Source organism: Pseudonaja textilis, chromosome 2 (assembly GCF_049901715.1).
Source record: "Pseudonaja textilis isolate UNSWEBS1 chromosome 2, rPseTex1.2, whole genome shotgun sequence".
NCBI lineage: Eukaryota > Metazoa > Chordata > Lepidosauria > Squamata > Elapidae > Pseudonaja > Pseudonaja textilis.
In genome coordinates this window covers 224,381,273-224,394,208 of record NC_141991.1, presented here as the reverse complement: position 1 = coordinate 224,394,208, position 12,936 = coordinate 224,381,273, and the positions used below count along the sequence as shown (strand labels likewise).

The window sequence follows — 12,936 nt, the reverse complement described above, 5'->3', positions numbered from 1 at the left end:
CTTACTTTTGTACATGCAGGAGCACAGTCCTTACAACTTTTATGCACAATTGCATTGCAATCTGCAAGGAAGCAAGAAAAGATCCTCTCAATTGCAATCTCAATTTTAGAGTGTTCAACTTTCATTTAGAAATAATTCTTGTCTTAATGTTTTCCAGCTGTGATGACTGGTTCCTTCAAAGGGGTTGGAAATTGTTATATAAATCGGCAAAGTCCCAACTAATTTTCACCGAAAGGATAAAGAAGTACAGTATGTCTTGGATCTTAGGCCAAAACCACACATCATACAGAACAGGAGGTTGCCACCAAGAAAACAACCCCTTCTATGTTTATATTATGAGAAACAATTATTCTCTAGCATTACCCTGAGAATCAAACTGCATGAAATTTACTGATTGATTTCAATTTGTTATAGCTGCCCAGCTCAACAGACTGGGCAGCTTACAAAATTTAAAAAAAACACCTGTTGAAAATAAATTCTGACAGCTCAGACTAAAACAACCCAGTACAAGCCTGATAAGGACCATGCAAATAAATTAATCCCAACCAAAGACCAAAGCCAAGTCTTAAGGGCTTTCCAAAATCCCTGGCAAGATGCCACAAGCCATATATCAGGTGGGAATGGAACAATTTGCCACAGCCAACTTGCTGCAGCCAACTCCCCATGGTCAACTCATCGCAACCAACTTATCACAGACAACTTGCTGTGGGACAATGTAACAATTCTATTTAATTATTTAAAATAAATAAAAATATTTTAATGTTTGCCATTCACATTTTATTCTGTTCCTCCTTTTGCATCATTTCTTTAATGATTCTATTCCACCATTTCTTTGATATTAGTGTAATTCTTGTCCTGCAGTGAGTTGTCCTGTGGCAAGATGACCATGGCGAGTTGTTCTTCAGCAAGTTGGCCTGCCAAGTTGGCTGTGGCAAATTAATCATGGTGAGTTGTCATAGACCCTATCTCAGGCAGGGGCTATGACAAAGAGGACTATGCTTTCCTCAGTCCCACAGCATTTGATAAAGGGGAAATGGAATGTATTCACTCTGCCCAAATATACCAGGTGGGAAGAAACAATTGGAGAAAGGTGATCCCTCAGATATGCCATGATTTGGAACAGGTCTGTCTGTTTACATTTACATCAGTCCCAACCATGTTTAAACTGAGAGATCGATGTTTGAGAAGGCAGAGAAGCATGAATGAACTATACTAAATCCTGATCATATAGCTCCCTTATATATCTCCTCAAGCTATTTTTCTTTCAATTTCTAGGCTCATTTCATCTATTGGAACTAATCAAGAGGAAGAAAAATAAATGTAGGTTTAGTTCAAGAGGAGGGGTGGGGGTAGAACTGATTTTTTTTAGAATCTTCACCTTAAAATTTCTAAAAAGATATCTATCCTTGTCTTCATTTTGTGGAATAGCTAAAAGAAAATATTTACAACTCTTAAGTTTATTTTGGAAATATATAAAGATGAAATTGATTTAAGGGAACATCTAACTCAAAACTATGTAAACCCAGCAGCTGTTCTAGGCAGAGTTAACATTAGATATTTAATATGCTAAGTTGTTAATATGCCTTTATTGTGTTGGTCACACCTAATTAAGAGATCACTATAGCTTGTGGGATAATAATCTTATGGGTTTGTGGGAAGAGTTCCAAATTCAGGCTACAACAGCTCAGAACTAGAAATGTTCTCCCTAAAGGCATGACAAACTGCTGCTAGTCAATATAAAGATAATAAAGTATCCAATGTGCCTATGGATGAATCCTGAAATTTAGTAACTATGATACAAGCACTGTGTCTTGAACTAAGCAAATTATTCTCAAATCAAGAAATAGGATTGAATCTATATTTAATCATGTTTCGAGTAAGCCCACAAAAATCTTACTTAAGTTAAGGGACTTAAGGAACTTGTAAGTTAGCTAAGGAACTTAAGTAAGTTGTGCTTCTGGGTCTATGATCTGTTCTACATATGACTAAGTTTGGAATCAATCTACAAATACAAGCAACTTTCTACAACAAAGTTGGGGAAAGCAACTTCTATGAACACAAACTATAGTTACTTACAAGAACACTGCAATGATTCTTTCCCCAACAGTGGTTTCTCACATGTGAAACACGGCATTACTCCAGCATACGATCCAGAACCAAAGTGATGCCTGTTAGCTTTCTCTTTTTCTTTGGCATCTTTGTTTTTTGCCTTAATAACCAAAATGAAAAATACAAATAAATACAAATTTAGTTCACAAAGCGATACAGCATCAGTATCTCCAGAGGCAGTCAATTACCCCACTCAAAAGAAGCAACGAATAATCTTTTCATTCCTCTCCATTTTGCAGAACAATATTGCATAGAAATCATATTCTTACATATTTATATAAACCATAGTAAAATAACCTCATTCAAATAACATTTGGTCTAAAAGCACCAGGTGAGAAACAAGGAGATTCTGAATTGTAGTCCCTGCCTTAGGCTTGAAAGCCTAAAATAAAATAAATAATCCTTACTTTTGTACATGCTGGCTATTGTAACAAAAGTGGAACTAGTAAATAATCACTGACAATGATGACACTTTCTGAAAGCTACATCATTCAGGGATGTAGGGATCATCTTAAGATAATTCTGAATATCTTCATATCTGCATGATTACACGGGACTATTTATGACACCTTTTCCAAAAGAAGAGTTTGTAAAAGTCAGAATGGAACTAAAAGAATAGCAGATTGGAAAAATATTGACATGAACCAATTTTTTTAAAATGTTCCCAAACGGTCCCAAAATCAGAAGAGAAATATTTAGCACAAATCCAAAAGAAACCCTCTGATTTTTCTCCTTTTATTGAATTCTGTCCCTTTTCCCTTTATTTATTTAGCATAGAATTTCTGACAATGGAATGATAAATCCTACATTAACAAAGAGGATATCATCATATCACTGTAGGGCAATTATTCTCCGATGCTTTTTTTAAAAAAACCACTTACAACTGAAAAATGTTTTCCATTATGTCCAAAAAAATATTTTTCATTGTCAAGTTATAAAATATTCATAAGAATTGTATTTTCGTGCTCATATTTTAATTACAAGCACAATTCAGTACTCATAATATTTAAGATTTTTTCTGTTTTGTTTTGGTGGGGTGTTTTTTTCTCTCCCATAATGCATTGATCATAAATTACCTTAGATTTATTTCGTGTACTGGCCATTCTATTCATTAGAAAACTGAATGTTCGGCTAACTTTATATTTTTCAGATTCTGATTTTGTTGGTATTATGTACTTATCCCATTCTTCTTCTTGAATCCTAAAAATATACCAGGAAATATCTTAACATCTTACAAAGTAAAAATGTATAATAAAATATGTGACATTGTAGAATTCATAAAATACAAAAAATAAATATCTGCATTCTTTTATCTTATTTAAATGTGGAACAATTTCAGTATACATGCATTTTTGCACTTTATCCAGTTATTATTGCAAGTTAATTTCAGGTAGCATATCTGATTGATGCTGAAATTCTTACATTGCTCAAGTAAACAGCCTCTATTTTGCAATTATTACCAATAAAATACACACACACACACACACACACACACACACATATATGTAGATCTTTGGTTATTCGGGTTTTCTCCCACGTAAGATTGGAAGTATCTAGGCAACGTTTCGATGAAGTCTCATTTATTATCTTCAGGTTTGTGTCTTCGGCTCTGTGCTTCTCAGAGAACTCTGTAGAAGCCTGATGATGGCAGATGAGATTCTGCTGAAACGTTGCTACAACTTTAAAAGTACAACTACAATGACGTGGGAAAATACCCGAACAAAGCTGAATACATGTAAGTACCCGCGAAAACTTAAGAAAACAAACAAACAAACATATATTATATATATATATATATATATATATATATATATATATATACATACACACACACACACACACACAAAACATACCTTTTTTCTGACTGTTCATGCAAGCTGAATGTGTGTGATTCTATAAAAAAAATGTTTAAAATAATTATATTTTAGCAGTCAGTCATTGTTGACAGCATAAGATTTCCATTTAAAAATTCATTTGTATTCATTCCATTTAAAAATGACTATTGCATACTAACATCCCTGAAGTAGTAGTAATAATAATAATAAAAGCTGAAAGATTATGGCATAAACTCACTATTTATGTGTTCCCACTGGTTACTGACACATTAGGTACCATACCAAAAAACTTGGACAGATTTAGAAAATATGTTTATTGACAGAATTTCTATCTTTCAATTACAAAAGAGCACACAGTTTGAATGCACACATATATATACTACACTGATACATCACAATGTCCAAGAACTGGCAGCTGTAATTTCACATGTTGTGTTTATTATAATAATAAATTGCAGAAGACGGCTTACATCCTGCAAAAACACCTTTAATATTATTAAACAACATCTGCCTATCCCTTGTTCTCAAGGACTCAATAGGTGGGCAAAAATGCCAAATCCTGGATGACTTTGTGACCAATCATAATATCAATATCCATCTTTGGCCACAGAAATTAGTTTTCTGTTCCCAGGCTAATCTACCTCAGACAATTATTATTGTGGGGAAAATTGGGACCATCTATGCTGCCTTTGCTCCTGAACAAAAGCAATCATATAAATTTAATAAGCAAATATTCTTCCTTTTTCAAAAACTCAGTAAGATGCTGTATAACTAAACTGTACAAAAATGAAAGATCTCGATCTGATCTGATCTGAAAGATCTCGATCTGATCTGATCTGAAAGATCTGATCGACACAACTCAATCAGGGCAAAGCAATAGACGCAATCTACATAGACTTCTGTAAAGCCTTTGATTCAGTGGTACACGACAAACTACTCCTAAAAATAAAATCTTATGGTATCTCTGGACAACTGCATAACTGGATAGAAGCATTTCTGTCAAACAGACAACAAATGGTAAAAATTGGGAGTGTCCTATCAAATTCTGTACCTGTCAATAGTGGTGTCCCCCAAGGCAGTGTTCTAGGACCAACTCTCTTCATACTCTACATAAATGACCTATGTGATCATATTAAGAGCAACTGCGTTCTTTTCGCTGATGATGTAAAGCTGTTCAATACCACAGACAATACTACTACTCTTCAAAAAGATCTTGACTATATATCAGAATGGTCAAACAAATGGCAACTTCTAATCTCAACAAATAAATGCTCTGTCTTACATATTGGCATAAAAAATCAGAAAATAAAATACAAGCTGAATAGTCAAGATCTTGTTGATGATCCAAGCTCTGTAAAGGACCTTGGAATACTCATCTCTAATAATCTAAGTGCTAGAGCCCACTGTAACTACATAGCCAAAAAGGCATTAAGAGTTGTTAACCTAATCCTACGTAGCTTTTTCTCTGGTAATATCACACTACTAACTAGAGCATACAAAACATTTGCTAGACCAATACTCGAATACAGCTCATCAGTCTGGAACCCACATTACCTTTCTGATATTAGCACAGTTGAGAAAGTCCAGAAATATTTCACAAGAAGAGTTCTCCACTCCTCTACTCATTGTAGAATACCTTATGCCACCAGACTTGAAATTCTAGAACTAGAAAACCTTGAATTACGCCGTCTTTGGTCTGATCTAAGTATGGTATATAAAATCATACATTGCAATGTCCTACCTGTCAATGAATACTTCAGCTTCAGCTTCAACCATAACAACACAAGAGCACACAATAGATACAAACTCAAGGTTAACCTCATCAAACTTGATTAAAAGAAATCAAGGAAATATGACTTCAGCAACAGAGTGGTCAATGTCTAGAATACTCTACCTGACTCTGTAGTTTCTTCCCCAAACCCCAAAAACTTTAACCTTAGACTGTCTACTATTGACTTCACCCCTTTCCTAAGAGGTCTGTAGGGGACGTGCATAAGCGCACCAATGTGCCTACCGTCCCTGTCCTATTGTTTCTCTTATTTTTCTTACATGTACCCATTTCATGTATTCATAACTATGTATATGCTTATACTTATTATCTTGTAAGCAACTGACAAATCAAATAAATCAATAATAAATAAATAAATAAATAATGAAAGATGTACATTATAGGGAGAAAATCCTGCCTATCTTCACACATCAATAGTTAGATATAAATCTGATTTAGAAAAAGGTGGGATATGTGTGAGTAATTTGAATCTTGCAACTTAGAAAAATAGTTTCATCTTATATGAAAAGTATACTTAATACCCTACTCTAAAGTTAACTTGGGGCTGAATTAACCATGCTAATTTTCTTTAAAAATATAAGAACATTAAAATATTAGTGCTCACCATCATTTGAATCACATTGAATAAATTCCTGAACGCACGGTGGTTTTCCTAATAAGACTTTGGGTGAAGTATAAGAATATGAACGCAAACGAATTCCCGAAAGTAGAGATTCCTAAACATATAAAACAAACAGCATATTTTGAAATTTTTCTCTTTCGTAGGTTTTACAAATGTTTTAATTGCAAAACTAGATGATGATGTTTCTTATGAAAAATTCCTTTTAGTAAAATTTATTGATAAATTCCAAATATTTTAAAAATAATAATACTATGGCATTTGGAGGGGGAAATATAAGTATAAATAAGCTCTCCCATCAATTAAATAAGTGTTATTCATTTTATGGGAAAATGAAAACAACGATACCTTGGACTGTAAACTGCTGGACAAAGGAAGAGATTCAGCTGTGTTCATGCTGTCGTCCAATCTAGCGGTGGGCTCTGAAGCACTTAATTGCTCCCTATCACTCGGCAAGATCGCAGAAGAGTTGTAAGTCACTGAAGAATAGCAGCTATGGGATCTTTCATCTCCACTGTCAACATCCAAGTCATCAAGACTGGAACTGGGAGCAAAGGAACACAAACATACAATAATTTACTAGAGTAGCTTACAGTAGTTATATACAATAAGTAAAGTGTATTGTCCTTCATCCACTCTACCCAGCCTTAACCATAGTTAAAATACCTGGAAAAAAAATTCAAGAAATTAGAAGCATGCATTAAGAAAAGGACAACATTTCCCTGAATGTTAAAATATAACCTTTTTGGTAAAAAATCAATAATACCTCAGCAAACACATCACGAAACTCACATTTACTGTGGCAGCATGAATTCAGAAACAGAAAAACAGCGATGGGAAATTTTAAATATGCTTCTCTAAGTAGGGAAGAGGGGAATGAAGGGAGAATATTCTGTAAAAGTCATTCTTGATTACTTTTGCTTAGTTATGTTTTCAGAAAGCAGATAAAAAATATTAAAACCAGCATGATGCACTTTTGCAGAACAGACGCATGAAAAGTTTTGGAACCCTATCCAAAACATTCCTTTCGAAACCCATGCAACCCATATTTATTTTATAGGACAAACACACATATGTAAAGAGTTACTGTTTTTATAACAATGCAAACAAAAACTATCACACACCTTCGTTTTTTAATAAAGGGATAACGATGATTCCGTAGATTCCTAAAGGCATGTGTCTTTTTTGATGGCATGTCAGAACCTGAGGTATCCAAGCTGGGTATCATAACTGATGATAGATTTTTGTTGCTTGGAATATTTTTCAACACTTTTGGATCTTTACTTGAATCTGTGTTAGTTTCCAAAGTACTCGGGCTGTTATTAATGTACTTGACACCAGCATCTTCCAACTAAAGTATGGAAATAAAATTATTAATGTTAAATACTAAATAATGCAAAATGATGTAAAACTAAATTCAGCTGTTAGAACCAGGTGTCATTAATATCCCAACAGAAAAAGTTCAGTGGGATCAGGAACCCAGTGATGGCAGAATATACTCTTAGTGTTATGCTCCAAGAATTCATTCAATATCTATAATATTATCAGGTATCAAAATGAAATAAAAATTCTGCAAGAAGGAAGCATAGCAATTCCTCAGAAAGCAAACACCAGATAGCAGATAGGTAAGTAAAATTAAATTTTTATATTACTATTGTTACACCAAACCTAATGTCAGCATTCCAGCTAACTAACTCCAAACCAATAAACTCTGAGACAAACATTCCCTCAAAATTCCATTTTATTAGAGTTGTCATATTGGTAAATCTAGGAAACCTGAATCTGAGAGTTCTGGATTTTCCCTTCCCAAAAGAAAATCAAAAATCTATTTCCTGCATCCATCAGTCCATCACCTGGCTTAATCAAATCTTCGTCCCAACTGGAGACATCCTTCCGGTCACTCCCCTCCAGGTGCAGGGCAACATGTCCTTGACTCTCTGAGAAAGAAAGTTGTTGTGTCTAATTTTCTACCTCACTATGAAATCCTCCCTCCCAAATTCCCAGGCACTGAATGTGGCAGAATCAAAACTTCCAAGTAAAAAATGGCTTCCAAAGCTGACACCTAAACATTTTAAATAAAATGTATACTGTTTATTTAACATTTACAATTATTTAGTGTAGTCTCCCACATTAATTGTAAGGTAACACTAAACTCCATGGACAAGGATTCCTATTAGTCTATGATAGGGAAGAAGAAATGCCATCTTCTGGAGGGTGCTGAACAACAATTTCAGCCTCATCACTGGCTTTCCCAGTAAAATTACTAAGAATTGTGATCCAGCAACATCTGAAGGTACAAATCTGACCCGGGAGAGGGAGCATACGTGCATAAGATGCACATAAAAGAGGTAAGAGAGAAGAGCATAAAACAGATATTTGGATGGGTACATGAAACAGACAAAAATAATAGTGAAAGGGATAAATTGTGCAGGAAAGAGATGGGTAGCACGTATGAAATAGGGATGAAATAGAGACCCAGAAAACATTTTTGTACAATTCACTCAGTAGTTAAGGGGAGTAAAGGAAGGAGGCTGAGATTTGCAAACTGAAACCATTGCTTGAAGGTCTTTCGTGTTTTTTTAACTTTTAAAAGATTTTTCTTTAATTTATAATTCATAAACTTTGACATCAATCAGTCCCAAAATTAAATGACATGGATTAGTACAGATTAAGAGACATTTCAGAAGAATTAAGTGCAAGGTTCTTGGTATCCTTTTTAAACAAAAGTTTTACATTTTACTCTTCATCTTTTAAAAAAGAGAGCATTTTAGTCCAGAAATTTTTTTTTTTAAGTATCAATACTATACAAGTTTGAGAAAACGCAGAGTCCACAAACTTTTGTAGAATTATGAAAAGCTCCTCTAAATATTAGCAGGTAATTTTTGGCCAACACATTTGTGTGTGTGAGAGAGAGAGAGAGAGAGAGAACACACTTAGGTTATAAATGATAAACATTTCTCTTATTGCTTCCCCTTAAAATAAAATAAACAAATACTAATTGTGCAATTCATAACTTGATATAATCACATACTTTCAATAGCCACACATAACTAATCTCAATATACACCTGTCAGTCTTACCTCATCTACTACCATGCGGTTTGCATATACTTCATCATTTCCATTGAGCATAGCAGAAAGTTTTGCTGCAGCAAAGAAGGTGGAAGGATTTGGTCTTCTCCTATAAGCTTCAAATGGGGAATATTGCTGAGCTGGAATAAAATAATAGGAAAAATGATTTTTTTTACATGATAATTCAGAAGAAATATATAATTTTGATGACATCATACATGCTTTCGTCTCATGAGTAGAACAATTGAGGGAAGAGGAGTTATCAGTCCATTTTTTCTTCCTCCTCTTCTCGTTGTTGTTTCCACACTCAGCCTTCTAAATCAGAGTCATTCTAGTACTCATGGAACATCATGGCCTCCAGATAATACTATTGGTCATTGCTGGTTTAGAATTCTAGGAGTTATAATCCCATCATATTTGAAGATTGGGGAATTAGATAAAGAAGGAATGAATTATTCCTACAATTAGCTAGTATGGGGTTTATAACAGTGATGGGCAACTTATAGCCCTTCTTGACTATAGTTTATAGCCATCTAGTGTTCGAGAATAGATAACTACTGTATATTTTTAATTGATTGATTGATTGAATTTATTTACGACCTATCTTGTATCAAAAAGACTCTATGTCAGCTCTGAGATTCAGCTGCCAAGAAGGAATGGAAGGGGGGCGGAGTTCAAGGTTATTCTGTATGTCGCATTAAAAAATTCCAGCTGCAGTTAATTGGTTCTTGTGATTAATGAAGTGTAGAAGTGGGAGGAGAGAAGGTGGATTTTGTGTTACTGTGCTGAAAATGACGTTCACTTTTGGAAATGCCATAGAATTACCAGAGCTGTTCCTAATAAATCAGTTGGAGATTATACTTGTCTCGGAGTGATTGATTACCATGGACAATTTCTGGATGCCTAACACTCTAGGTGGTTATATGTCTTGAAAGAGTGGAACTATAATTTAAAAGTAAACTAGGCCTATGTACTTTGTAGCCCTTAGCTAGCTAATGGTCACCAAAATACTGCTCATTTGTCCTATCTTTCTAGCTCCAACTTTTCCAATAAGAATTATTATAAATAATAGCATGAAAGGTTCCTTATCATCTCAATCACATAAGAGGAAGGCTATCTTTATAATTACTATCATCAATGTATCTATCAATATGGACATAATTCAGATTAACAGAAGTATTAATCTGAATTATTACAGCAGTGTTTCCCACATAACCCCATATCTGAGTCTACTAGAGGGAGGATTACATGATTTTTCTTTTAAAAAAGAAAGATCAAATGAGATTTTTAAAAACAGGAGGAATCTGACCAGCAGTTTTTTTTCCAAACTAAAGGAGTTCCACAAGAACTACAAGTTCTGATTCTGGTGGACCTACTCAGCTTCCTTCATTCCCTTATCAGTGCAATACAATGTTTTTCCTGGACTAAGATTGTTTCCAGGATATACTTTGAATTTTGGTTAGTTGTTTCTCCTTAAACTTGGCTCTTCCACGTTCTCTGCATGACCCACTGCAATTATGCCAACTTGTGAAGGAAATGCAACAGGTGTCTCAGCTGCTTATTATTTTTTAATGTTTCTACTATAACATTTCAAAATGGGCTTGAAGACAGCAGGTAGAATCATCTGAGAGAGAAAGAAAAGGAAGTAAAATACTAAATAGTAAGTACTGAAATCTCAGTGTATCCTACATTGCCTGCCAACACATTTGTTTCCTCATAGTTTATTCATTCAGGATATAATCTGTCCAAATAAACAAGGAGCTAACCGAACTGAATAATGAAACATTGTTTTATTGTAACAGAAATTAGAGGTTATCAATTAATCAATAGTACTAAATAAATGAAATCAATCCTAGAGAATGATTAACTCTTTCCTCCAATGTTCTTTCCTGAAAGGGTGTTAATACTCCTAATAATTCTATGAGGAGAAACATACATAGCTTTATCTATCTCTTTTAATCCCACTGTCTGGCATAGGCCCTGATTAACACTGACCATTGAGAAGTTTGTGAATAATTTTATGAAATTGTTTAGGATTATATGCATAATATATGCACACCTGCACAAAAATATTTTAAAAGAATGAAGAACACAATGATGCACTTTAATACTAAGATTAAAGCATATAAATAATAGAATTTAGTATCCATGTACTAGTATATCTTGCATTAAAGTTAAAGAAAAGTCCATTCAAATTCATGATCAGAATGTTCACCTGATATTGTTATCTGCTGTTTTCAAATAGCAAAATGTTTTAAACACATAAAAAATAAACAGAATTCATTACCATATTTTATTTTTTTACTTTTAACATGTCTGATTTAGTAACCTAAAACAATAAACTAGCGATCAGAAATACCATTTATTTACTTTAGAAAACATGTATGGTTGTTCATCTTACATGCCATAATTTTGGCCACTTTTATGATACCACTTGAGTCACTATACTGTATGTTGATTGGCAAAATGGAAATGTGTACTTTTGTATTCAGATGCTGTGGTGCTGATGACTGAGAATCAGAATTATTTGCAGTATTTCCATGTTACATATATTGTATGATGGAATGAATATGGATATAAAATTAATAGAGGGAAACACTGGAGAAGTTTTAAGCTATGCAACTATTTGTAAAAAAAAGTTATCCAACTTTGTCCAAATATCATCCAAGTTGTCCAAATAAGCGAAGATGGCGTCATAGGAGTATAGTTCATTTTATTATATGAAAGTGAGAGTTGTGTACATCAAGAGAAACATAAAAATAAGTTAAATGCAGTGGGAATAGTTTATTTAAGAACTGTATACATGATAAAAAGAATGGATGGACTCAATCATGAAAGGCTAATAAATAAATGTGGGCTGAATATAAAAAATGAATTGAGCAACAAGAAAACCTACATTGAGGTAGTTTAGTCTCATAGAGAGAATGAAGACTGAATTACAAAACAAATGTTTGCTGGAAGAAAGAATGGGCTGAAAAGAAGGGGAAGAGTGAGAATGTCATGATTAGATGAAGATGTTAAGAAGAATGAAATAAGATTGGTTTGGCATGATCTGTTTTTAACAAACCTGTGCTGACTTCTAGTTATTACTTTGTTTCTAGATGTTGGCAGATCTGGTTTTTTTTATTATCTTTTCCAATATTTTCCCAGGTATTGATGTTAGGCTGATTGGTCTATAGTTTCCTGGGTCTGTTTTTTTCCCTTTTTTGAAGATGGGAACCACATCAGCTCTTTTCCAGTCCTTTGGTAGTTCACTAGCACGCCAGGATTTTTGAAAGATATGGTGCAGTGGTTCTGAGATGACCTCTGCCAGCTCCTTTAAAACTCTCCATCAGGCCCTAGTGATTTGTGTTCATCAAGATCAGACAGGTATTCTCTTACTTTTTTTTTTTTTTTTGCTTATTTTAACTTTTATTTCTGGTCTGTCTTTTACAGTTATGATTCTGGTGGGTTGAGCTATAATTTCTTTTTTGTGTGAAGACCGATGCAAAGAATGAGTTAAGCTGTTCTGCT

General features: G+C 33.9%; 1 protein-coding gene across 3 annotated transcripts in view; it reads right to left on the bottom strand.

Moving 5' to 3' along the window:
* ARHGEF28 (Rho guanine nucleotide exchange factor 28) overlaps positions 1–12,936 on the bottom strand; it is a 139,508-nt gene that overhangs the window by 41,886 nt on the left and 84,686 nt on the right. For all 3 annotated transcript variants that reach the window (XM_026718072.2, XM_087927145.1, XM_087927147.1), the window contains 8 exons: positions 9,433–9,563; positions 7,477–7,703; positions 6,701–6,896; positions 6,338–6,449; positions 3,963–4,002; positions 3,186–3,309; positions 2,077–2,209; positions 6–61 (listed from right to left, as the gene is read on the bottom strand). In XM_026718072.2, the coding sequence (XP_026573857.1) occupies positions 6–61; positions 2,077–2,209; positions 3,186–3,309; positions 3,963–4,002; positions 6,338–6,449; positions 6,701–6,896; positions 7,477–7,703; positions 9,433–9,563 (1,019 nt within the window). The remainder of the gene's footprint in view (positions 1–5; positions 62–2,076; positions 2,210–3,185; positions 3,310–3,962; positions 4,003–6,337; positions 6,450–6,700; positions 6,897–7,476; positions 7,704–9,432; positions 9,564–12,936) is intronic.